Source organism: Dermacentor silvarum, chromosome 1, assembly GCF_013339745.2.
Source record: "Dermacentor silvarum isolate Dsil-2018 chromosome 1, BIME_Dsil_1.4, whole genome shotgun sequence".
Classification (NCBI taxonomy): Eukaryota; Metazoa; Arthropoda; class Arachnida; order Ixodida; family Ixodidae; genus Dermacentor; species Dermacentor silvarum.
Genome location: NC_051154.1, coordinates 231,488,207 through 231,512,587, shown reverse-complemented (window position 1 = coordinate 231,512,587; position 24,381 = coordinate 231,488,207). Strand labels below are relative to the sequence as shown.

Here is a 24,381-nt window from a genome sequence, read left to right as displayed (position 1 = left end):
AGCAAGTGCTCGCAATTCACCAACCCTAATCTGCCAGCGGAGAGCGAAAATGCTCCGCGCAGGATCGTACCGCAAGTCTGCGCACACACGTCACAAAAATCGACTTCCGCTCTGCATGTTTCCATGGCCACCAAGATCGCCGTCCCCCAGCGAGCGGAAGTCACGTATGCTTCTCGTCTTATATTTCCGCCCGAATCCGCGCCTCGGCAGCGGAGCAAGTGAAAGCGATCCGGCGCGGAGCGAGTTGATCCGAAACGACCAGTGGAAAGCGCGAACCCGCTCCAGCTCGACCAGTGAAATTCGGATTCGCAGCCGTGGAGCAAAAAATCCTGCTCCCGATCGACCAGTGAATAACGCCATAAGTACATACAAATGAATACGGTGCACTGCAGCAGACTTTAATGCAACGCGTGGTATAGCGCGTGGTGTGGAATGCATGCACCGCGCATAAGAGCGATGGTGTTATATATGAATCCCCAAGTGTTCGTGTGTAAGCCGCGAGCAGGTTAGTAAAAGAAGTGAACTGTAATGCAGCATGCGCGCGATTAGTAATGGCATGTTCGAGTGAAAATTAAGTGAAATAATTATACGTTTAGTACAATTCTAGTGGCATGAGAGATTTGTCGAACCATGCAGCGATGTGCCAACGTCTTGCTACAGGGTGATGACACATTGTCATTCACCATCACCCTATACAAGACGTTGTACTACGTTGTCAGTGTCAGACGATGTGAAACGTTAGTGCGCATGTCATTTCAGAGCACCCCGAAACACACCACAAGAACCGCAGTAAGGGGTCAGCGAGGAGCGGCAGAGCAGTGGATCCCTTTCCAGTGCAGCTCGTGTGGAGCGGCGACGGCGTGGACTCGCCGGAAGGGTGTCACGTCAGGCGGCAATCTATATAGGAAGTGCACGTAAAGGGCGTTAATAGGGACAAAGCAGGCTCTGAGTACCGAAACACATTATCGTAATATCTGTAGCATCCATAGCGCCGTCAAAAAACAAAAACAAAAAGGCAGGATTCGTTAGCGTCGTGCTAGCAAAGCAGGCTGAATTGTGAGAAGATATCGTCGCAAAGTTTTGCGAATGAGTCCAGCATAGATACGAAGGCAACTACAATCTTGGACACAAGTCGAGAGAAAGACTTCGCGCCTTCAGAGCGCGGTGAATCCCGTCACCTTCGCGCGCCATGCAATAATTTTACCAATCGCTGACAGTTGGCGGCTGGTGTCTCTATATCTCAGCCAGTATATTCGCAAGGCGCCCTCCCTGGTGGTCAGACCGTTAGGTTTCGCTGCACAAAATGTTGTTTGATAGCCTCAGTGCAGTCGCTCCCTCGCAGTATCTTCAAAAGACCCGGAAGAGAATATTCTTATTGTGTAGAATTTCGGTGCTTTACTGGCCACAATGTTTCTTGAAGGGGAAAAATATGTTTTCAGCGTGCTTGTCTTAACGGGGAAGACAATGAATCGACGCTTTACGCGAATAAAGGTGCAGCCAATTGCTACATCAACAACTCGAGAAGGGACATTGACCCAACCTAAACCTGTCACGTAGTAAACCTTGCCATCGTTGATGCAACTGTATACCAATCGCAATCAGTGTCCCCGGATTCCCGTCTGTCGGGCAAGAAAACTAATATCCTAGAGGCAATTTTGTCATTGGCAACTTTTCAAAAACGACGATATTTTTTCTTTGTTGGTCCCGCGCAATGACATATGATACGCAGATAGTTATGTGAGATCTAGGCTGTCCACCATGCATCTTATTGATGCGCCAATTATTTTGAAACGGATTTTGACACTTGGCCCCCCTCAAACATGTGGTCACGGCAGTATATGGATCGATCCATCACCTCGAGCTGAGAAATGAAGCGACTGCGCTGGTATGACAGCGTGACCGGCACTTTGACACATGAAACTATAGGTATTACAGTTGCAAGTAATTAATTTGGCCCTCGTGATGAAGGCGGACAGTGAAAAACAAACTACGTAATTTAATGAAAGCGACCTATGCGGACAGTGAAAAACAGACTACGTAATTTAATGAAAGCGACCTAAGATGAGAAACCACTTGAAGACTGTTTTTCGTAAACGGGATGCAACGTTAAAAATTATATCTGGACGCGACAGTGAACGACGGGGTCAAAAGCTTGCATCTCGAGAATACATTCCGCGAATGCTTGTGTCGTAAGTTTCTTTTATTTCTTTTCAAACAGTTTCTCGCAGCACATGGCTGTATAGTACACCGCTCAGTTCGCGGAACGACGGCTGGTTGGTCCATACTGAATTCGACAGGCATCATCCTGATTGCTGTTCTTTTAGACAATTTTGCAGCATTCTGAATAACTAAAAATAAAAACAAAAGCACGGATGTGATGTATATGGGACCAATCTCACTCTTGCTGGCATGTAGCGCACAGTTGTTAGAAACGCCGCATTCAGCTCAAATCATCCATTATTCATCGACCACATGAGCCATAATCAACATTCAACGCTCAATAACAAAAAATAAAATAAAGACGACTTAGTTTCCTCAACATTACACAACAGAACACAAGAGCCCGCGCTTGATTTAGACTCGGTGCTACATTGTACCCGTTTCTCAAAATTTACATAACTGCACATTGGGAACAGCGGTTCAAACGATCTTCCGGGCAGTGCGTACCCAAAGTAAACGGAGAGGACTTACTCTTCACACCTGTGGAGTGCCAAGGGCGCCAAAGCAGGCCCGCCGCCAGTACCTACAGTAGCATCCGTGACCGTGCTCATACTGTCTCGGGGACTTTCGACATAGCCTTAGCGTAGGCATCGACAATTTTCATTCACGTACTGTTTTCTGATATGGCCAAACACGCAATACGACGTACAGACGTGCCAGTTTTCAACCTCATCAGCCAAAGGTCCACGAGCTAAGATGCACAACATGGGACAGGTGTGCTATAGTTTTCACCTTATCAATCAGCCGAAAGGTCCATGACTAAAGATGCACAACACACCCTTATAGGAGATGTCCTCAATTTAAGCTCGAATAGGCCACGTGCATACAGTTCCTTCCAATGGTCCTTCTCTCGACTTGTGTGTTACAAGAGGTTTCAGGGAGAGAGAGAGAGAGATTGTGGAGAGGGGGAAGAGGCGCTACTTTTTGCAATCCTTTAGGGAGCACGGCTCATCGCGCCTTGGTGAAGGGGAAAAGGCATGAGCGCGAAGCGGCGTGTCACCCCCGGTGGATCAGGGAGGGATACCAGAGGGTGTCCCCACCTTTCTCGAGGCCTTGCGCATGAAGTAGTCGCCGACGAAGGCTGGGTGCTCGTCGAGCCATGCCTCGACGCGGGCCTCCTCGAGCTGATCTGCCCCTCCGGCGGCGGCCCCCTCGGAGGCCTTCATGGCGGGCAGCAGCAGCGGCGGGGGAGCCCCCCGCGGGTGCCAGCCGGGCTGCCACAGGGGCCGCCAGAGCGCGCGGCCGCCGCCCCCACTAGTCTCGCCGCCCGCCGCCAGCCTGCTCCGCTTGCCAGACGCCGGACCTGCGAGCAACGCCGTGTCACACCGGATTGTAGTCCCGGTGGGGACGCCATCGACCGAGAAGCCTTTCTCGCAAACTAAGAACAGCAGAAGAACCCAGCACACATTTCCGCCATTTCTTCAGGCAACAGCTGCACATGGGCCCAACCAAAGAGAACGTTTCCGTCACGTGACAACTCTCGGCATTAGCGGCTCTCATTCGCCATCCAGCCTTTCGACGGCAAGGCAGCCATGTTGGTATAGCCAAGCTGCCGTGCTCTGGATACCCAACAAGTAAGGGCGCGCATCAAGGCACCCTATGCCAACCCCATGGCGACACCAGGCGCCGTGAGGCCCTCTCGAAGAACGAGAAGACGCTTCATGGCCCGTATTCACAAAATAGCACTTATGCTAGAACTTCTTGTACGAGCAAATCCAGCCATCCTGCATACAGCGGCCGGCAAACGGCAAATAGAACGTACTAACAAACATTTTTGTAAATTCAGCCCTACCTGCTTGGAAAGGCCCTGAAAACAAGCGTTAGGGCAATTCAGCCTAGCAGTTTATCAGATTATTTTTCAAATTTATTGCGAAAAGCGGTGATTAATAAATAATACGGCCAAATTTGCCCTAATAAATTTCGCGCGCAAACCACGGCGCCAGTGACGTCCGTAAGGGTGACGTCACATATTTCATACTTTCGTGCCTTGGGGTAATTTTCTTCGTCATTTTTTTTTTTTTTATTCAACAACATTTACCTATAGTCCAGAGCAGACGGTGCCAAACACTATTACATTGTGGGGACCTGGTGCAGGGAATTTCAATACCGGCTTTTGCCATGCACCTGTCTCGTTTTTGCGTCCCGTCTGGCTTATACGAAGCCTCCGCTCGTTGCAAGCTGACCTATACTTGCGATTCTCAGGAGGGTAGTCTACAACTAAAGCTTAATTCCCTTCAATGTCTCAACTCCCTTCGGTGCCGCGTCTCGTGGTTGCTCGAACGGTCAGCGTGCACAATGGCCCGCAAAGCGTCTCGCTTCAAGAAACGTTCGACAACTCTTCGCTGCAGCTGTTGCGCGCCTCTGTGGCGTCCTCGGAGAGCGCGTATATGCTGCTGCGGCCGTGACCTGGAAGCGCAGAGACAGTACGAAGCCTACACACGTGGCGATCATCAGCGGTGGCACGGGATAGGATGATGGCGGTCGCTCCTCTGCAGAATAAGAGGGGTGTGCGCTGGCTAAGACGCTTTCCCCGCCTATCAAAACCGTTCCCATTGGGCCACTGGAGGTCTGCCACAATATATGGACAGCAGTACCTGACTGAGGAGAGGAGCGCGTACAGGTCTGACCGACTTGAAGAAGAATGACTCATTTAGCGTATACTGTCATCATTTTACCGCACGCCTATACCATTTCGGTCACTTGCCAACTTTGCACGTGCTGTCTATAAACCGCGTCATGTGCATGCGAAGCGTGAATCGGCTCGCACGCGCCAACCTGGCGAGTGGCCGAGGCGGTAGCGAGAATATTCGCGGGAGCGGTATAGAGCGGTATAACGCTTCACTTAAGCTGTCTTTTAATTGCAGCGTCTGTATTTGAGCGCGCAGCGCAGACTGGGTCGAGCGAACAGGTAGACCGCACAGGTCGCCGCCTCGTGTTCTCGCCTATAGTGCCATCCGCCTCGTGTCATCCGGTTTGAGCGTTCGTTCTATAGCGCTGTGCGCAGCACATCGCAGTAAGGTGAAGCTACGGAAGTCTTTTCAAACCAGCGCATCGCTTTTAGCGTTAATTAATACCCGTTTGCTGATAGCGGGCGGGGTACTTAAACTGCGCCGCACTGTATAGCAGAACAAAACATCAGATATGAACACTACGATTTCCGATGTCTGCGGACGCGACCCGAGCAAAACGAGCACCATTAAACAGCGCAGAGAGAGAGAGAGAGAGAGAGAGAGAGAGAGAGAAATAAAACAGGAGACAGGGGACCGACAAAAAACGAAAGTCGGCGCTCTGGGTGTTTCGTTTATTAACGGTGGCATGTCGTTTGTAATCCTATAGTAAGCACAACACCCTACGAACTAGTCAAACAAGCCACTAAACTGCGAGTAAAACGAACTGATACCCGCCGTGGTTGCTCAGTAGCTATGGTGTTGGGCTGCTGAGCACGAGGTCGCGGGATCGAATCCCGGCCACGGCCGCCGCATTTCGATGGGGGCGAAATGCGAAAACCCCCGTGTACTTAGATTTAGGTACACGTTAAAAAACCCCAGGTGGTCCAAGTTTCCGGAGTCCCCCACTACGGCGTGCCTCATAATCAGATCGTGGTTTTGGCACGTAAATCCCCATAATTAATTAAAACGAACTGATCTAGCACCCAGCGACCACATATCGAAGATACGAAGGTAGCATAGTCATCTTGTTGTAACACAGTGATATTTAAATCTAGACAGAATATAAATACAATTATTTACCGTGTCAGGATCGTTCCCAGGAAAAAAAAAAAATAAACGTATGGAATGGCCGCATAAGGAGCAGCCTGATTACATGGTCTGCAACCTATTCACTCTTAGCGAGAGACAGCATGTTAAAAATGAGTTGAATAAACGACCATAAGGCAAGCTTAATTTCGTCAATTTGCATGGCTGCAACTTTTACGCCAATTGGCAAGAACTCTTCTCCACGTTGCACTCTTGCCAAGCTCTTCGCGGTTCGGGTCGCCGTTCAAACGAAGACGGATTGCGCACGCTACATAGGCCACTATAGGCGTCTGCGCGTAATCCGCCCCGTCGTATACACTTCCCGCCTCATGAAACGCATTAGCGACGCATGTATATAGTCGGTTCCCTTCACCGTCATGGATAAACTACTTTGTCTATTATGCAGCGCTCGCTTCCTCTTATACACCCAAACATGTTATCAACACACGTTAACTACCGCAGCGTTTCGGCACTCCCATTTAGTTTCGTCAGTTCTAGCTCGTGTCAAGTAAAGCCCGTCGGTGTGGGACGAACACGACTAGAGAGAGAAAGAGAGAGAGAGAGATGCGATCGCCTTGAGTCGTCTCGTGCGCTTCGCAGGTGCACCGGGACGCAAGTCAGCCCGCAAAGGCGACAGCTTAAAAAAAAAAGTTAAAAAAAAGTAAAAAAAAACAGGAGGCTCCGATAAACAAATGCGCGAAGAGCTTTTTCGAGCTTTTTCGCGGAGCAGCTCTTCGCGATCGAGTAAGGTCGAGTGCAGGCATGTGCCGCAGCTGCGCGTTTTATTCGACCGCAAAGCGCCGCGCATGAGGAGTTTGCGGAAAAGTGCCACACCATAGCAATGTACCGTGGCGGTTGCAACATGCGCCGTGGCATATCGTCCCAACGCAGCAGCATCGTGATTCAGAACTCGACGTCAATATTACTTCACGCATCGGTCAATAAGCCAGAAATCGCGAGACAAATAACAGCAACGTGCGAGACAGAACTCATTTCGCTTTTTTTTTTTTTAAAGGTCGTTCCAGCCGCGGGAGAAACAGCAGTATATCGCTTCTTGCTGCGCACGCAATCGAATCCCGTCTTTTCAACTACCTAATGCTATAGCAGCCAAGGTCCCTTTGCCTATCTCCCAGTGGTTTGGCGTGTCGTTTGTCTCACCGAGAAAACTGGACTGATACTGAAGGTGGTTAATTTAAGTGCGGGGCCGGCGATCCTGAGAAGGCAGTGCACGATAATGTGTCCTCGTAAGGGTTTCATTGTGGTTCGTCATGCTGGCCGATCCTGGAGACGCGGTTCAATCAAAGGCGTCGGTAGGCCGATCCTGATCAGTCTACGGGCGTGCGAATATTCGAAACTTTCGAATAACAAATCGGATATATTTTTTGACGTTGATTCATTTATTTATTTGTACACAACGCAGTAAGACGATACAAAACAGTGCTTGGAACCATAGCATTATCGGCTATAGTTCGAGGTCCACTATAGAATAAGCATAAACGCGACAGACCTTCTCTCAGTAAATCAGTTCCATACGGATTTGAGGCACACTAGTATGCGAAAATACGAATTACACATTGTTCAAGTTCATAGATCAAACTAAGAAAAAATACGCGAAAGGCAGATATACCACAATGTACAGACAAAGCACTCAAAGATATGTTCAAGGACAAAACGTTTCCAGCGGCTCGAGCATAAATATTCTTTAAAGACAAGGAAAACTTTCCTGACCGCTCTAAATTTTATTCCAGACAGTGGGTTCGGCACATTCTATAAGCTTGCCGTCCACACTCATCGTGACACGGGGCTAAGCTAAGCTGGTTATGCCACAACAGCTCTGGTTTCACATAATCAAAGAGGCACTATTAAACATAATAATAGGGCTGGGTGAATATTCGAAAGTTTCAAATACGAATCGAATATTACACACTAGCTATTCGTTCTCGTATTCGAAAACGAACTAATCTGTATTTTCGATTATCAAAACTATAACCACGTATATCGCAATAACGGAGTGTTAAAAGTAGCGTTACTGTTCTTCGCCTGCAAACAAGGTGTTGCAAATGATCAGTAGTGAAACAAGGGCAAACATTTCGAAGCAATGCAGAAACAAAATGTGCAATGAAAGCTTTCTTTCATTTCTTTCTTTCATTTTTATCTTTTATGCTACAACCAGTGATGTTTTCCTTGCAACAGGCCCCTTTTACATATGTTTACGGCACGCAAGTCATTCCGCAGCTCTTGCTTTTCTTTTTCTGCAACTTCTGATCTTATTTCAGCAACCATTTATTTAGCCTTTTCGGAAAGCAGCCATTCGTTTTTGGAGAGCATGTTTGCAACCAAGATCTAAAGATTTTGAGGGGCTACTCGTGCAGTTCTAATTACCTAGTTGGATATTCCTGCTGTAAGTATATGCGTCTGCGTTTGACAATTCGATATTCGATTTCATATTCGATTCGACATTTGATACTTACTATTCTTGTTCGAAAAAGTTGATATTAGCCCTTCTCTACATAATAGTGTTAACTGTATTGACTACCATAATCTTATATCGAGAAGGTAGAGGCAAAAGTATGAAGCAATTGATATAATTATTGAGTTACTCTATTTCCCTATTACCCCATTGATTCGGTATTCGAATCGAATAGTGTCTATTCGTAAGTTGGAATAGATCTCAAATCATTAAAATCACCAACTCTGCGATACCTTTCACCCCGGTGGCCTCAGTACACATAAAGCACCGGAAGTTACGTAGGTTACGCAGAGTAGCTGGGGAAACCCTGGCCCGGGTCTCTGCAGTATTCGCGCTGCGGCCACTGCGGTACGTGGATGAACATGGGTAGCTTCACTGATGCGGGGCGGAAGCTACCCAGTCATTGGTCTCTGTATTGCTTTTGGAGCTCTGCAAGTTACGTAGGTTACGCAGAGTAGCTGGGGAAACCCTGGCCCGGGTCTCTGCAGTATTCGCGCTGCGGCCACTGCGGTACGTGGATGAACATGGGTAGCTTCACTGATGCGGGGCGGAAGCTACCCAGTCATTGGTCTCTGTATTGCTTTTGGGAGCTCTGGACCGACATGCTACAGATAAAGTATCATTCCATATGTGCTCGAATATCAAGTGCTCTAAGTCTTAATTTCTTCATAGTCGACATCGTTGTACGGCGCTGTGTCCTTGCTATAGATTGCTTCTTTGAAACTTTCTTTGGAAGAATATACTCGCCATAGACGTGTACAACGTGAGTGCACTTGGAAAATTTCAAGCAATCACGGAGATATAGGCGGCATCAAAATGCGCCCCTTTATCCCGATCGACGATACATCCATAGCCGGTGTAATTTATGACATCGACATTACCATTCACAATGATGACTTGCCTATAGCCTCATCAAGCCGGCAAACGAGGGCACTATCATTACGCAAGTGCGCCGCCTTAGGAATACGCGCTGCGTAAAAGTAAACTTCAAGGGGGATTGTACACCATCCCACGTTAAAGTCGGACATTTCCGACATCCAGTTCGACCATTCATCCAGAAGCCGCTTCAATGTCATCAGTGTTTCAGGCTATATGGCACGTCAAGGACGTGTGTCCCAACTCGTTACTGTGTCCCCGTTGCGCTGAACCTCATGCAGAAGAGACCTGCGGTGCCACGGTTCTGAAGTGCGCCAACTGTAATGGCCCTCACGCTGCCTCGTCGAAAGACTGCCCCCGCATCAAGAAGGAGCGCGCGGTTCTCAAGCAAATGTCCAGAAAGAATTCGACCCACAGGGAGGCAGCCGAAGTAGTCCGGCGTCAGCGTCGACGTCGGCACCATCGTACGTCTTCAAAGAAGGCGCATGCTCGAAGTGATAGTGCCCACTCCACTGCGGCACAACTTAGTCGCGCCGCGAAAGGGCCCACCACTTCCACGAAGGAAGCGGATAAAACTCTTTCTTTAGAGGAATGGCCTACGCTACCGAGCCGCTCCCTTGCCAAGGAACCTCAGAAGGTCGTCGTCCCACCGGAGCCTTCTCCAGCCATGGATGATGCACCTAAAACAGATCGTCAAGTCATTTCGGTTCTGCGTTCCCTCATGGACGCCATCCGAGCGCTTTTAGTGGACATGGGGGCGCACTTAACGTGCTGGACGCCTTAAGCCCAGCGCTTGAATCCCTCAACTAGAAATACGGCTACCCATACCCCATCCTTCCGAAAAGAAGTCAAGGCAGCGTCCGTCATCCAGTGGAACGCCAGAGGGCTAAAGTCACGCCTTTCAGATTTTCGTCAGTTTGTGTACACCAACGCATTTCCACTCATAGTCATTTGTAAGCCCAACCTATCGAAACCAATCAGACTGTCAGGGTACGAAGTTATCATGTCTTCAACAAATGGTGTATGCAGCAAAATCATCGTTTTTGTTCGTCGTGAACTTACCTATGTTTTGCAACCAATTGCGCCCCACGACGACAATCAATATATATATATATATATATATATATATATATATATATATATATATGCATCACAGTTCAAAAGAACAAACTCTTGTTTACTCTCATAGGCGTGTATACATGTATATCGCTTTCAAGCAACTTTGATACGAAAAGATTCGCGGATATCTTGAGTGTTGTCCTGCCCCATGGGTCATCATAGGAGATTTCAATGCACACCATCCGGCTTGGGGAAGTACAAGAACAAATACAGAAGGAAGAAGATTATCAAGCATCGCCTACAACTATGACCTTACTCTCCTGAACGATGGTAGCCCCACCTTTCTTCGAGGCGTGACATAGGGCAGCTGCCTCGACCTTGCTTTCTTCTCCAGCTCTCTCGCCAAATGTGTGAAGTGGTTTCCAGATATTGAGACGCATGGGAGTGATCACATTCCCACTTATCTTAACATCAAAGGCTTGTCGTCTAGATCTGGTCCACGGAAGACCATTCGGACGATTCAATGGGCCACCTTCAAATCTGATATGGAAGATGCTTGCCGCGAGGGCCTACCGTCTGGGTTAGAGCAAACAATTAAAGGTATGATGCAAAACGCCACCCGCATGATGACGATCTCTTCCACGCGAAACGACTTCGACATAGAATTAGAGCGACTACGAGCATTTCGTCGCTACGCGGAACGTCGATATCGGCGTACAAAATCAATCCATGACCTTAGGGCGGCCAGGAGGATGCAAAAGAAGATTCAACGTCGCATGGATAGATTAGCATCGGAACGTTGGGCAACGTTTTGCCAGACACTAGACCCCCGCAAGCCACTGTCTCACATTTGGAAAACGGTGCAAGGTCTGTGTTGCCTTCCGGAACAGCGTTTTCCATTCAAGGCGCTCGCGCTCTTCCAAGGGCGGCAAGACATCGATGTCGCAGAAGACTTTTGTGCGAGGATCGCCGACCAAGTGACTCGTCCAGATCCTCCAGCCCGAGGTGACGTCCCCCATTCCCGCGATTGCCGCATGGACCTTCCTTTTACAATGGAGGAGCTCGAGGCGGCACTAGCTCTCTGCAGGCGCTCTTCATCTCCGGGTCCAGATGGTATATCATACCGAGCCTTGTGCTATCTTGGAGAATCCGCACGGAGAGAATTGTTGAGCCTTTACAACTCCTCATGGCAGGAGGGAAACGTTCCTGACGAATGGAAAGTAAGCCGCCTGGTGCCACTCTTGAAGCAGGGCAAATCCCAACTCGAACTCACCTCTTACCGCCCAATAGCGCTGGCCAGCTGTGTAGGCAAGATAATGGAACGGATGCTCCTTGGCCGCCTAGAATGGTACCTTAAACACTACAAGATTTATCCGAATTACATGGCTGGTTTCCGACGTGACCACTCTTCCATCGACAATGTAGTTGATCTCGTTTCGTATGTTCAGCACAAAAGGTCCCGTAAGCGTTTATCTGCAGCTTTATTCTTAGATGTGAAAGGCGCATACGATAACGTATTACATGAGGCCATTCTCGATGCTCTTGCGACGGTTGGCCTAGGTGGTCGAGTCTTTTTGTGGATTGCAAGTTACCCATCTGCAAGATCATTCTTTGTGTTAACTGACGATGGCCCGACTACGCGACGCTATACCAGCAGAGGCGTTCCTCAAGGCGGTGCTCTCAGCCCGACGCTTTTCAACCTCGCTCCTCTTGGACTTGCTGAATACTTACCAACTACCATCAAGATTTCAATATACGCAGACGACACCTGTGTCTGGACTTCGGCAGTCACACGTCCTCAGATACTTGCGCGGCTTCAAAGAGCAGCAACTTTGACAGCGAGCTACTTGTGTAAACAAGGTCTCAGCATATCACCAGAAAATGCGCACTAGTGGCATTTACTCGCAAACCAATGACGCCTTACGTCATCTCAATCAATGGGCGGACCATTTTTTAAAGTCAGAGCCCACAGTTTTCTTGGCGTAATCATTGACCGAGACCTCTGTTGGAGCCCGCACGTGGCCTACATGAAACGGCGCCTGACAGCAACTTCCCAGTTGTTTAAATACTTGACAGGAAAGACGTGGGGGATGTCAGTAGACGCAATGCTGAAACTCTACAGAGCTCTTTTTCTCGGTTTTCTAAGATATAGTCTACCTGTACAGAACAGCACTTGCAAGACAAATATTCGTGTTCTGCAGGCAGAACAAGCTCAAGCACTCAGAGTTTGCCTTGGTTTGCCCAGATGCACGTCAACAGAGGCAACTATATTGCGATAGCTCGGGACCATCCGATGCAAACTCACATTACGTTGGAAGCCCTGAGAACGCACATCACACATTTTGCACATGTCCCCTATCACCACCTTGCAACATTACCTTCAGACAGACGCCAAGCATCGTTCTCTAAATCTATCATTAAGTACAACGACAAACTTCCCTCGGGCTTCACCGCTGCATCTAAACCATCGAAACCCCCTTGGTGTCTTATTAGCCCCCACAGTAAATCTCAGTGTACCAGGAATCAAGAAAAAATCTGAGCTGTCCTCACCTGTGCTGGAACAACTGTCTCAGCTTCTTCTACACGAGAGGTATGCGGACAGTGTACAAATTAAATACTGATGGTTCCACAAACCTCCAGTGTTCGTCCGGTGCTGTGGTTGTCCCAGCAAGAGCTATTACCATTAGCTTCAGGACTGACCACCCAACGACATCGACATCTGCGGAACTAGCTGCTCATTCGCGCTGCACTTCATTTCGTCAATCGGGAGCCACCTCGACAATGGTCAATCTTCAGTGACTCAAAGGCAGCCCTACAATCTGTGCTATCAGCTCTGCGTCGCGGGCCATACGAACAGCTCGTATACCTACTCCAAACCGGAGCAATCGCCAATACCACCTGCCCTCTTTGATGCATCTCTGTATGCCAACTGGACTCCGCCGAAGAGGGGCCACTATGCTTTATCGTTTATGGCTAGAGGTGGCATTCACAAAATCTTATTCATTTCTCATTGGAATGGCCGACAACGCTTTTTGCAATGCCTTTCTTTGCGAGGAGGCGCTAGAACACATTCTATGCGACTGTCCTAAATATAATGTTCCGAGACAGTCCCTGGCGTCCGTTCTAGCGCACCTTGACATTAGACCAATGTCAATTGAAACGATTCTCACGTGTCGTCGACAGAAGACATCGCAGCTGAAGGCGACGAAGGGACTACCTAGGTTTTTAAAAGAAACGGGCTTGGACAAGCGGCTGTGACAGTGATGTCACGTACCACGCAAGAGTGACGGACTGTGACTGATGATGTGTGTACTGTTCTATGTGCTCTCTCTCTTTCCTCCCCATCTTTCATTCACCCCCCCCCCGCCATCCCGCTCCCATGTGTAGGGTAGCAAACCGTTGTGCTGAACTGGTTAACCTCCCTGCCTTTCCTTCTCCACTCTTTCCATCCTTCCTTCCTTGAAACTTTGTTAATATGTGTACTGTATGCAACTACAGTTTTGAAGACCAGGATATGCAGTCGTTCAGCACGCTTCAGCGTCAACAAGATTAGTGAACCAGATGTTCGCCGAAGAAATAAAAATCAAACTGGTAAGCTAGATGTGAAAAAGTATCCACCGGAAAAGGCTGGTGAACGTTCCCGAGGAAACTTTATTCCACTAAAGCAACGAAATGTTCGGGTGAAAAAAAAAACGAAAAAAAAGAAACGAAGACGCTAAGCCATACTTATCGCCACAAAGAATGTTCCTATAATTCAGCGCGACCACAAATGCATGTTACCAGTATCTCGGTTGGGAGGTACAATTGATCACGGATCGTATTCGCCAAGAAGCTTCTACGCTAAACTGTTCGCAAGACCAAGCGTCAGCCAATCGTGATGTCAGACATGAAAGGCGGTCGCCCAATGGGAAGCTGCAAGCAACACTTGCGAACGAGGCGGTTCGCGAATATGGCCCTATATGTCTGGTGCGAGAGGTGTAGACGTGTTCAACGTCAAGCGTTACGCTTCGTACTTCTCAGTACGTATACACCCGTACTTGCTATTCTTCATACAGTTGCACCGCGAGACCAGGGGCGCCATAACGTAAAATGATTCCAAACTGTTATGATTCCAAACTCCTGACGTCAATTTTACGTAACCACCGACGGAAGCATCGGGCGGTGACCCGCAGCGTTGTCTGAACAACCCAATCAAACACTCTCCTCGGTTATAGGAGGTCACCTTTGTTCGCTTTCAAAACCAATAACATTGTCTACACTCATCCGTGTTTCTTATCTAATTGGCAGACAAAAGGCGAGGAGCACGCTCTAGTGGAGAGGGCTTCGATGGGGCCGAGCGAGCACAGTGAAAATAGATAAGCACATGAAGAGGGTGGTGCCGGCTTCTCCGATTGGTCCGCTTCGCCTTACTTAGCTTGCGGTGGCTGGTCGAAAATCGCGGCGGCGTGCAACGGAAGGATAAGAATGCCGCTAAAACGGATCCTCAGCAAGTAAGAGTTGGCAGAGGGATGTCGTATGCATGCCGAAAGGGCTCGATAACGGTTTACTACCACGCAAAAAGGTTTATCATGCGCCAATAAATACATGCTCACCGGCAGGTGCGAGTACCGAGGGCCTGAGCGATCGGCGGCCAGCCATCTTCTATTCCTTTCGGAACGGGGCAGTCTGTGGCTATTCAGAAAAAAATTCAGTTTTGTCCGGCATATTATTGCTTTTTTTTTTGCGTACACGTCACTTTGACGAGGTGAGTTTTCGCGGTTTTGTGAGGTCGCGTGACAGACAGGCGAAGTGGGCGTAGCCAGAAAACATTGGATCAATAGCAGAGGGCTAATGGTGAAAAGGCGTCGAATCAGGAATGATTATTTTTCTTTTGTGCGGTTTAATCAGTGCATAATCAGTGTGTACACGTTATATCAGATGGGGAGCTATCGCGGTTTTCGTGACGTCGCGTGACAGACAGGTGAAGTTGGGAGTGGCGCGAAAATGTTTTGACCAATCGTGGAGGCTGATTGCAGAAATTGGAATCAAAACAGTTTGTAACCATTTTACGTTATAGCGCCCCAGCAGCGCAGCGCGTCTGGTGGAAGCCGTCGGGAAGATCATCTTTCTATTCCCTGCAGAGGCCACTTGCACGAAACATACGTATAGTTTACCAGTCGGTAAATTTTACGCACGGTTAAAAAAGCTTCGCACATGTAGCAGCATGTACTGTCGCATAGTAAGCTGCTCAAGTGACTAAAGTAAAAGAAATTCGCGGGAGTGCCATTCTACTGTGCGGAAACTTGCAGTCCCTTCCGTGCGTGCAACCGTGCGCAAGTTTATGCACGAGCAAGTGCATGCGGGCACGAATTTTGCAACGATTGTTTAACTTTTTTTTTTTTTCACTCATTTCGCCCCGCCATACCGCCGCTATCGCCGGGATCGGCCACTCAGCGTGACCGACGACAATACTACAGAATCGAAGAAAAATAATCGTTTAAAGTAAGGGACCTGCTGATTTCAGAAGCCTTCTTCGGAACAAGCGTCCTTCGTCGCGCGCTATTTCCCTCACGAGCATGCCTCGAATCAACCGCCGTTTCAGGTCTTCGCGCAGCACCACTTAAAGTAACAGGGGCAGGGGTAAGGGTGGGGGGATTCAGTTTTACGTGCCGAAACCACGATCTGGTTATGAGGCACGCCGTAGTAGGGGACTCAGGATTCATTTCGACCACCTGGGGTTCTTTAACGTGCACCTAAATTGCACGGTATACGAGCTTTTTTTCTTTTTTTTTGGCATTTCATCCCCCCATGGCGTACCAACGAGGCCCCATCGCCCCCCTTGCCACGACCTCGAGCTCAGCAGCGCAAAAGTCGCGCAAAAACAACGCGACGCGGAAGCTGTGCCACGATTACAGGTGTCTAGAAAAAAAAAAAAAAAAAAAAAAAAAAACCGCGCTCCGCTGTACACCGGCGCCGGCGAAACCCGACGCGTGCGAGCGCCGCGTCCGAAGCGAGAAGCGGACCGAAAGTACGCACGAACGAACGCCAACGGAGACCGGCGATGATCCACGCGCTCTTCGCTCGCAACGGGGCTTGCTTGCAGTATCGAATCTCGCGTCGTCGCTCAAACGCGCCGCGGCGCGAGGAGAACACGATCTCCTCCGGCGGTGACGCGAGTCCCGACCATGCATGATTCGTCGCAGAGATGGAACCGCGGACCCCCCCCTACGCCGCGGTTTCCGTAAATCAAAGGCGGGCGCCGAGCTGTCGGCCGCCGCCGCTACTGTGGTATACACGTGGACAGCGCGGGCGGCGGGTTTCCCCTTTCAATGCAGGCATATCGGCGCCCGAGCGCGAAAGGCACGCTCGATACGCTCGGCAACCCGAGTTCGGCCCTCCACGGGTCCGATCAGGCGAGCAAGGAGGTTTGAAACCTGTGTCTTTCGGCCGCCTTGCGCAAGCGCGCGTTCGAAGGTCTTGGCAGCAACATTTGTCTTGTCGCAGTCCTGAGCATGGCACAAGCAACCCGTGGTATGTCTGCAGTTGTCGCATTAGCGCGAAAGGTCCGGATGAGAATTCCGTACAGTACGTACAGACGTACGGCACCAGAGTGGAGAGACAATAATTTTGGTCGCCAATGGACACTTCAGCCGCATTTCTGCCGTCGCTGTCGCCTTGAAGTCCAAGGGCGACAAAACTGTCACGTGTGCGAGAGTGAGCCGGCAATCGCGGCTCATTCTCGCGCATTCAAGGGAGGGAAGCGCGAAGGAAGCCCGCGATCTTCCGTCGTGCGCAACGCCCCGGGGGGAGAGTAAAAATTTAAAAATTTAAATTATGGGGTTTTACGTGCCAAAACCAGTTCTGATTATGAGGCACGCCGTAGTGGGGGACTCCGGAAATTTGGACCACCTGGGGTTCTTTAACGTCCGGGGGGAGAGTAGAGAGGGGGCATACATTCTACCATTGGGTTCTACTGTGGGCAACTCCAGCGGTCGCGCTTACTTTCATGACTTTCATGCTTACGCTTGATCCCGTATACGCGATAGACCAATGTTTTAACGAGGGCCCCGCGTCGCAGAAAATCCGGCGTCGGCGTAAGCATCGGCGTCCGGGGCATACGAGGCGGAGAAAATCGTAAAGTACGACTCAACTACAACCTACAGATATGATAGCGTCGAAACGTAATTTGAATGTACCAGAAAACATAATTCTGTTACGAGGAAACTCAAACACAAACCCTTTTTCCAGCATTTCTACCATAACAACAGCGGCGCTCTCGGGCACGGCCGCCTGGATCGGCGCGCGCGGCGCGGTACGTTACTTGCGAGAAACCCATCCAGATGGCGCTCGCCTCCTCGGCAGCGTAAAACGGTAGCGGCGCGCAGAGGCGAAGATGGAGAAAAAAGAAAGCTGCAGTTGCCGGGAAGCCTGACAAGCATTCAGGGATCTTTGAATGCTATCGCGTTCCACTTTTGAAAGCGAATCTTAAGGGTCCTCTACATTTTTTCTTGATTTATAGTTTTCTGTAAGTTCTTTGCTATGTAGATTCATTCCTAAAATTTCCAGTGACTGTTGCACTTGTCACAAATAAGCGCGTAATCAAAGCGCGCGCCGCGTGTCACGCAAGCCAGTGAAAGAACACGCCGGCCCCACGGCAACTTCAACCGAGGGGGAGAGCGCATATTCCTCAAACGAGCGACGCGACCAACGGCGCCTAGACGTCTAGAAGAGCATCGACGAAGCGACGGTAACCGGAGAGAGAGAGAGAGAGGGCACACGGGCGTGCCGAGACACCTTCTCACCCGGCGAGTCGAGAGAGATTGCTACAGCGTGAGCGTGCGCCAACGGGGTGAGTTTTCACCCCCCCCCCCCCTCAACGACGCTCCGACGGCGGCGGTCGAAGGTACGAGAAAAGACTAGCAGATTCCCAGGCTTTGGCCATGCTACGAGATCACGAGTCCGACAGAAAAGTTCGAGAACGCCTGTGGAAGCTATATAACCGACGTGCGAGAATCATCAGTTCGGACGAGACCACTCCGGTAAAGAGATGTAACGTGAAGACTGACCGTCTGCGGAAGAAGGGGATTCCCCGGCAAGCTTGTCGACGAGTTCATCGAGCGTCTGCATTTCCGGAAGAAGTTCCTTCTTCGAGATTTGCCCCGAGCTACGCCGAGGTCGTCTGACTCCAAGACCAGCACGGGTGAATACGATTGGACACTTAGTCTTCCTATTCATTTTGTACTTTACGTGCTGGACTCTTAGTTCTTGTCGTTAATTATTTCCTGTGTTTTGTAAATGCCCATCTGAATTGTATTGTGTTGTGTCTAGCCTAAGTGTGCAAGTGTGTGTGTAACTGCCTTGTGTGAAGAATATATTTTGTTGTGTTTTGACAACTCTGGGCTCTGACTCGGTCTTTGGACAGCAACCGGCGTTCACTGGCGCACCAGAGAGCCCATTCTTAATTGTCCTTGCTTTCGTGGGATTATTTTCGGAAGCTGATAAGTCGGCTTTGGAATTTGGTCCGGCGTTCGCACCTCGTTCACGGTGTCTGTGACAGCTCTCCATATGACTTTTGAAGCCGGCAGGTGTGCCTATACCCATGTATAGACTGGCCTGCTTAATACACAAGAATACATTGTTCTATCGTGTTCACTTATGAATAATTATACTGTTGCTGCTTATTTTTGTTTGTTATAGCTACCTTTGTAGGTAAATTATTATTCTATGTGAATTTCCTTAGCCTAGGTTCATTTTCAATGTGTTTCCGCTCTCTCTGCTCCTGTAACAGGTGGTGGGGGTTAACCAAGCTGGCTTCAGAGCGGCTTCGCTTCAGAGCTTTTAATCCCCCAACCAATAATATGTATTACACGTTAAAAAGAAAAAAAAACATAAGGAAACACAAATTTCATGTTATACTAACGGTACAGAAACATAAACCTTAACATAATCGGCTGAAATACGCAGACCGACGATAAGCGAGCGCGCACAGGAAAAGAATGTCAAGGTAAATGGGAACCACGTAAGCGACCGGCATAATCAGTGCGCGCCTCGGACGAGCCCATACGCGCAGACGACGCGGATTCCTTTAGACGCCGGCCGGTGACAATGACGAATGAGGCCGACGACGAGCTAAGTCGAATACGGATGCGCGACCGAAGCATAGCCAGCAAAAGCCGAAACCAAACGAGATGACGGCACGCAGAAGCACCGAGAAGACGACAGACCGCATGCAGACGAGGAATAATGGGCGGGCATTGAGGCCAATTCGCTGAAGGGCTTTCGCATGCAAAACGAAGGCCTTCATTTCTTCAAGTTCTTTTTTCAGCACTTGTCCCTGGACCATTCATCTTAAGCTGTCACTCGGGGCGGCGACGAAAGTGGGAGTGTGCGCACGAACGATCTTGCCGCACTTACTGCAAGCAGTGCAAAGCTCACACAGCAGGTTTCGCGACGAAAAAGAAAATACAAAAGTGATCAACGCACACTCACTTACCTAAGCGCACCAACGCACACGCGTGCATTCTGAACAGGTGACCGACCGTATAAATAATAGTACGTCCACACGGTGAGCGCAGACTGGTACGAAATCTGTACAACGACAACTCACCCCGAAACGCCAAGCGGCTTAGCGTTACTTCACAGAGTATCGATCGCCGATTCCCGCGGCGTTCAAGTTTGCATTACTTGTCATTGTAATAAACCATTTTTCGGAGGTGTTCGAATAGTTAAGTTTCTGAATCAAGGCGAATACGAATATTCGAGAAGACAAATTTCGGATATCGAATTGAAGGCCGAATATTTCACCATTTCTAACCGAAGTGACCTAACCAAATATAAAGTCTGCGTGGAATAAATTGGTAAAGAAGGCTTATTTGCATTATTCGATGAATGCATGTAATGCCGTTTAGAACGAGGCGTCCGGTCAACTGGGTAGCTTGTAGATGATAAGCAACTTCTTTCAGTTATACAGTGCACCATGACAATGACAGTAATGAAACAACAAAACAGCTCGCCACCACACGCAGAGTTGTACTCGTCGAAGCAGCCAAGTGTGACACCACAGCACTGTACTTCGATATAAAGAGATGCACCGGGAGGAAGTTGGCCGAATAAAAAACTGATTTGCCAAAATCGAGAAAAATGGAACGAGGTTTGCTCGGCAGTCGACGGACAGATGCGTACGGGACAGATGCAAATGGAACCTCCTGAAGCAACTGTTAGACGGCTCACAATCCAAAAGCAATCAGTGCCTAGCTATTTATAGAATAATCCAAGATCTTAACGGAGAGGGGCTAAGAGAAGCAAACATGCTTCAGAGCCTAGCAGAGACAGGTATCTCCCGGTAGGCCCCTCGGGGCACGAGGACTACCCAGAGTATAGAGGTGAACCCACAGAGGAGCTCAACGCCCCGGTCACTAAAGCGGAAGTCAGAAAGGTGCTACACGAGCTAAACGGGCGCTCGGCGCCCGGGCCGGATGGCATCGCCAACAGACTAGCGCGCAACCTCGATGAGAAATCAATCGAGAAGCTTACGGAGGAGATCAACTACACGTGGGAAACTGGCTGGGTCCCAGAGGCCTGGAAAACGGCCTCTGTGGTCCTTATCTCGAAACCAGGTAAAGCACACACACCCGAGAAACTCACACCAAACGCGCTCATGTCCTGCGTCGGCAAGGTGGCTGAGCACGACAGAGTAACGAGATACATCGAGGAACGAGAACTGTTCCCGTATAACATGGTATAGGCATCAGGCCCTCTCTATCCACGCAGGACGTCATGCTGCTCATCAAAAGGCAGAATATCGACATAAACACCAGGGATGTCAGAGGTATTTTGGGGTTAGATGTCGCCAAAGCCTTTGACAACATCACACACAGATTCATTCTGGAATCCATCTCGGACCTAAGCTTAGGAAAGCGCTTTCACGCGTACGTCAGCACTTCTTTAAGGGACCGTAAAGCCACTATTAAAATCAGTCAACTAAGATCCGAACAGTTGAAGTTAGGGGCTAAGGCACCCCGCAGGGCGCTGTAGTCTCACCCCTCCTTTTCAACATAGCAATGAAAGGCGGCTAGGGTCGAGGGCACGAACCACGCGCTCTATGCGGACGAACATCACCGTTTGGTGCGGTGGGGGGTCCGACGGGGCCGTAGAGCGTGCCCTTCAGGAGGCACTGGATGTTACCGAAGAGTACTTAAAGGGACGGGACTCTGTCTGTCACCGTCAAAGTCAGAACTACTGCTTTATAGACCAGATCACAGGGGCAAGAGACACTCTACCCCTCTCGACCAGATTCCTATTAACCTATATGCGAAATCTGGTCAGATGATCCCCAGAGTCGAGTCGGTCAGGATTATAGGTCTGATACTAAATGCAAAGGGAAGCAACAATCAAACTGTTGCCCACGTCAAGGCAAAGACGGAGAACATGCTCCGATTAATATCGAACCGCAAAGGCGGCCTCAGTGAGAGCAATCTCCTTAGGCTGTATCATGCGTTCCTCATGAGTCACATAAACTACGTAGCATCGGCGCTCAACTGGTCCCGCTTGGAGGAGGCCAAAACTGATGCGCTGATGAGAAAAAGCATCAAACGCATACTGGGACTTCCCACTAGAACTAGCACAAAGAAGCTCCTACAATTATGGGTTCACAACACCCTCACGGAGGTAATTGAAGCACAAAGAACGGCGCAAACCGTCCACCTCTCGTCTTCGAAGGCAGGCAGAAGCATAATAAAGCCCGCAGGTCTGGCCACCTAGATCATCGACGAGAATTCCACCATGTTCTCTCACACCGCTGGGAGACCTTTCAGGTTAGCCCTTTCCCAAGGAATGTATACACTCCCAATATAATGTGGCTATAGACGCAAGGCACGAGCCCTCTCTCTTATTGATTTTACGCACAAAAGCCTGCAAATAACTACCTATGTAGATGCTGCCCAGTATGGGCGCACAGATTCATTTGTAGCTGTTGTAGCATGATCGTCACGAGAAAATCCTCAATGCAGCTTCGGTAAGGCCTACCACGGTAGTGGTGGCTGAACGGCGGTTGACACCATGGCGTAATTTGACAATGTCCAGAATAGAGCCCCATGTTTCCATGCCTTCTCTGAATTATAGCTCCAGTAGTTTCGGTAGTTCGTAGCAGTTTCACTCTTAGCCATTTTCGCAGACGCGCTTTAGGGGATTTTTGCCTCGTGAAATGGCTCCGCTGAAATATAATTCAGTTGGCTGATTTCGCTTCCTCAGTCAGTACTGATGCTGCCGTGGTTCAACGCGGACGTTGAGCGTGTTTTCAGTCAGTTGAATGTGACTAAATCTAAATTAAACAACAGAATGTCCACTGATATGAAAAATACCATCCTTACTGTGCGGGCTGGTCTCTAAATGAAAGATAAATGGTAGTTCATTTACACGCTGCCCGAGCACGTTGTTCGCAAAATCGGCTCGAAGGAAGTCTGCGGGGTCAGCTATGGAACCGACCCTAGCCAGCCACGCCAGTAAACAAATACACACAGAGAATGCGCGAGCACACCAAGATGAAACAGAGGACGTTTTTGTGCTATTTTTAATCACTACACGGTATGTAGTTCAGCTTGATTTCCGGCCAGTGATTGTATAGTTCACGGAAGCATCTTCGTTTCGATTCGTTTCGCAAAACATTTCCGCGCTTCACAGTTGCACAAAAAAGTGCTTATTAAAAAGCGGGGGAACCCATCTCACGATGACAGTCGACGGTAATGCGTTTAGCACTGAATCCCGACACCACGCATTGCCGCCGCCGAAACGAGTTACGTATGAGGCGCGTGCTGCTGCGGGACTCCACTTTCGAGCTTCCCTAACAACACTCGGCGCCATCTAGCGCCGTCGCCGCGAAGCCTGCGCGTGGCCTCCGAAATGCACGCCGCGCCGGTGCGTGCGAACGCTGAGAATTGTTCCCTCGCTTGCCGCACGCCCAGATGGCACATAGTGAACAAAGTTGGCGAAAGGTTCATTGAAGAGCGGCACATAGCCGGTGCATTCGTGGCGCAGCTCGCTATAGCGTTGGCGTCAAAGGCGTTCATTGAAAGCGGTACACACCCAGTGAATGTTCGATCGGACTGGTACCACCTCTTGATAAGTTGCCAGTCGTTGCCGTTATTTAAATTTCAAAACTATACTCGTGTTTTTTTTTCGTGGTGCATGGTGCGCACAGCGTGATTTATGGGTCTTTTCTAGGCCATCAATATTTGATGCGTTGGCTAGTGTTTGTACATTTCTCGCATATATTATTATACCTGATGCAATAAATGCCATGTAGGTAAAAAAAACTACATTTGTGGCGCAGCCTGCTAATGCGTCGGGTGGCTGCCCTTGAGGATTCCTTGTGACGTGGGTTCGATTCCGCTCAGTATCAGTCTATCAGAGAAATTTAAGGGATCTTTTTCATAATGCTAGAGCGGCACGTACCTATAGTTACCCAAGCTGGCGTCAAAGACGTTCACTGAAGAGCGGCATCCACCTACTGGCCCACACACACACACACACACACACACACACACACACACACACACACACACACACACACACACACACACACACACACACACACACACACACACACACACACACACACACACACATACAGAGAGAGAGAGAGAGAGAGAGAAAGTACATCCGCAGTGTGATCTATAAGTATACACAGCCGTGACGACACAAACGTTTATTAACGAGTCGGAAATCGCTTCCACCCTTCCATCGTGCGCGAAAACGTTCGTTAAAGAAAGGAAAAGCTTGATCGTATATGGCGATACGCCGGCCAGGTTTTTCCGTGGGTCTACGCCGTCGCAAAGGGGGGCGAGCGCACTCGAGGTTGTAAACACGATCGAGACGAGATATGTAGGAATGCCTCAACCGCACTTCCTGCATCAAGCATCGGCCGCGCTACCGCGGCCCTCATTAATCATCAGCACGCAAGTCATCCAAGGCCACACGCACGCTCGACAGACGTCGCGGAACGTGTTCGGAACGCGGCGAAGTGGC

General features: G+C 49.4%; 1 protein-coding gene across 3 annotated transcripts in view; it reads right to left on the bottom strand.

The window, feature by feature from the left end:
- LOC119436890 (dual 3',5'-cyclic-AMP and -GMP phosphodiesterase 11-like) overlaps positions 1-24,381 on the bottom strand; it is a 526,778-nt gene that overhangs the window by 107,451 nt on the left and 394,946 nt on the right. For 2 of the 3 annotated variants that reach the window (XM_037703920.2, XM_037703921.2), the window contains exon 2: positions 3,261-3,523. The exons of the other annotated variant lie outside the window; for it this stretch is intronic. In XM_037703920.2, coding sequence (XP_037559848.1) covers positions 3,261-3,523 — 263 coding nt within the window. The remainder of the gene's footprint in view (positions 1-3,260; positions 3,524-24,381) is intronic. 3 annotated transcript variants of the gene reach the window in all.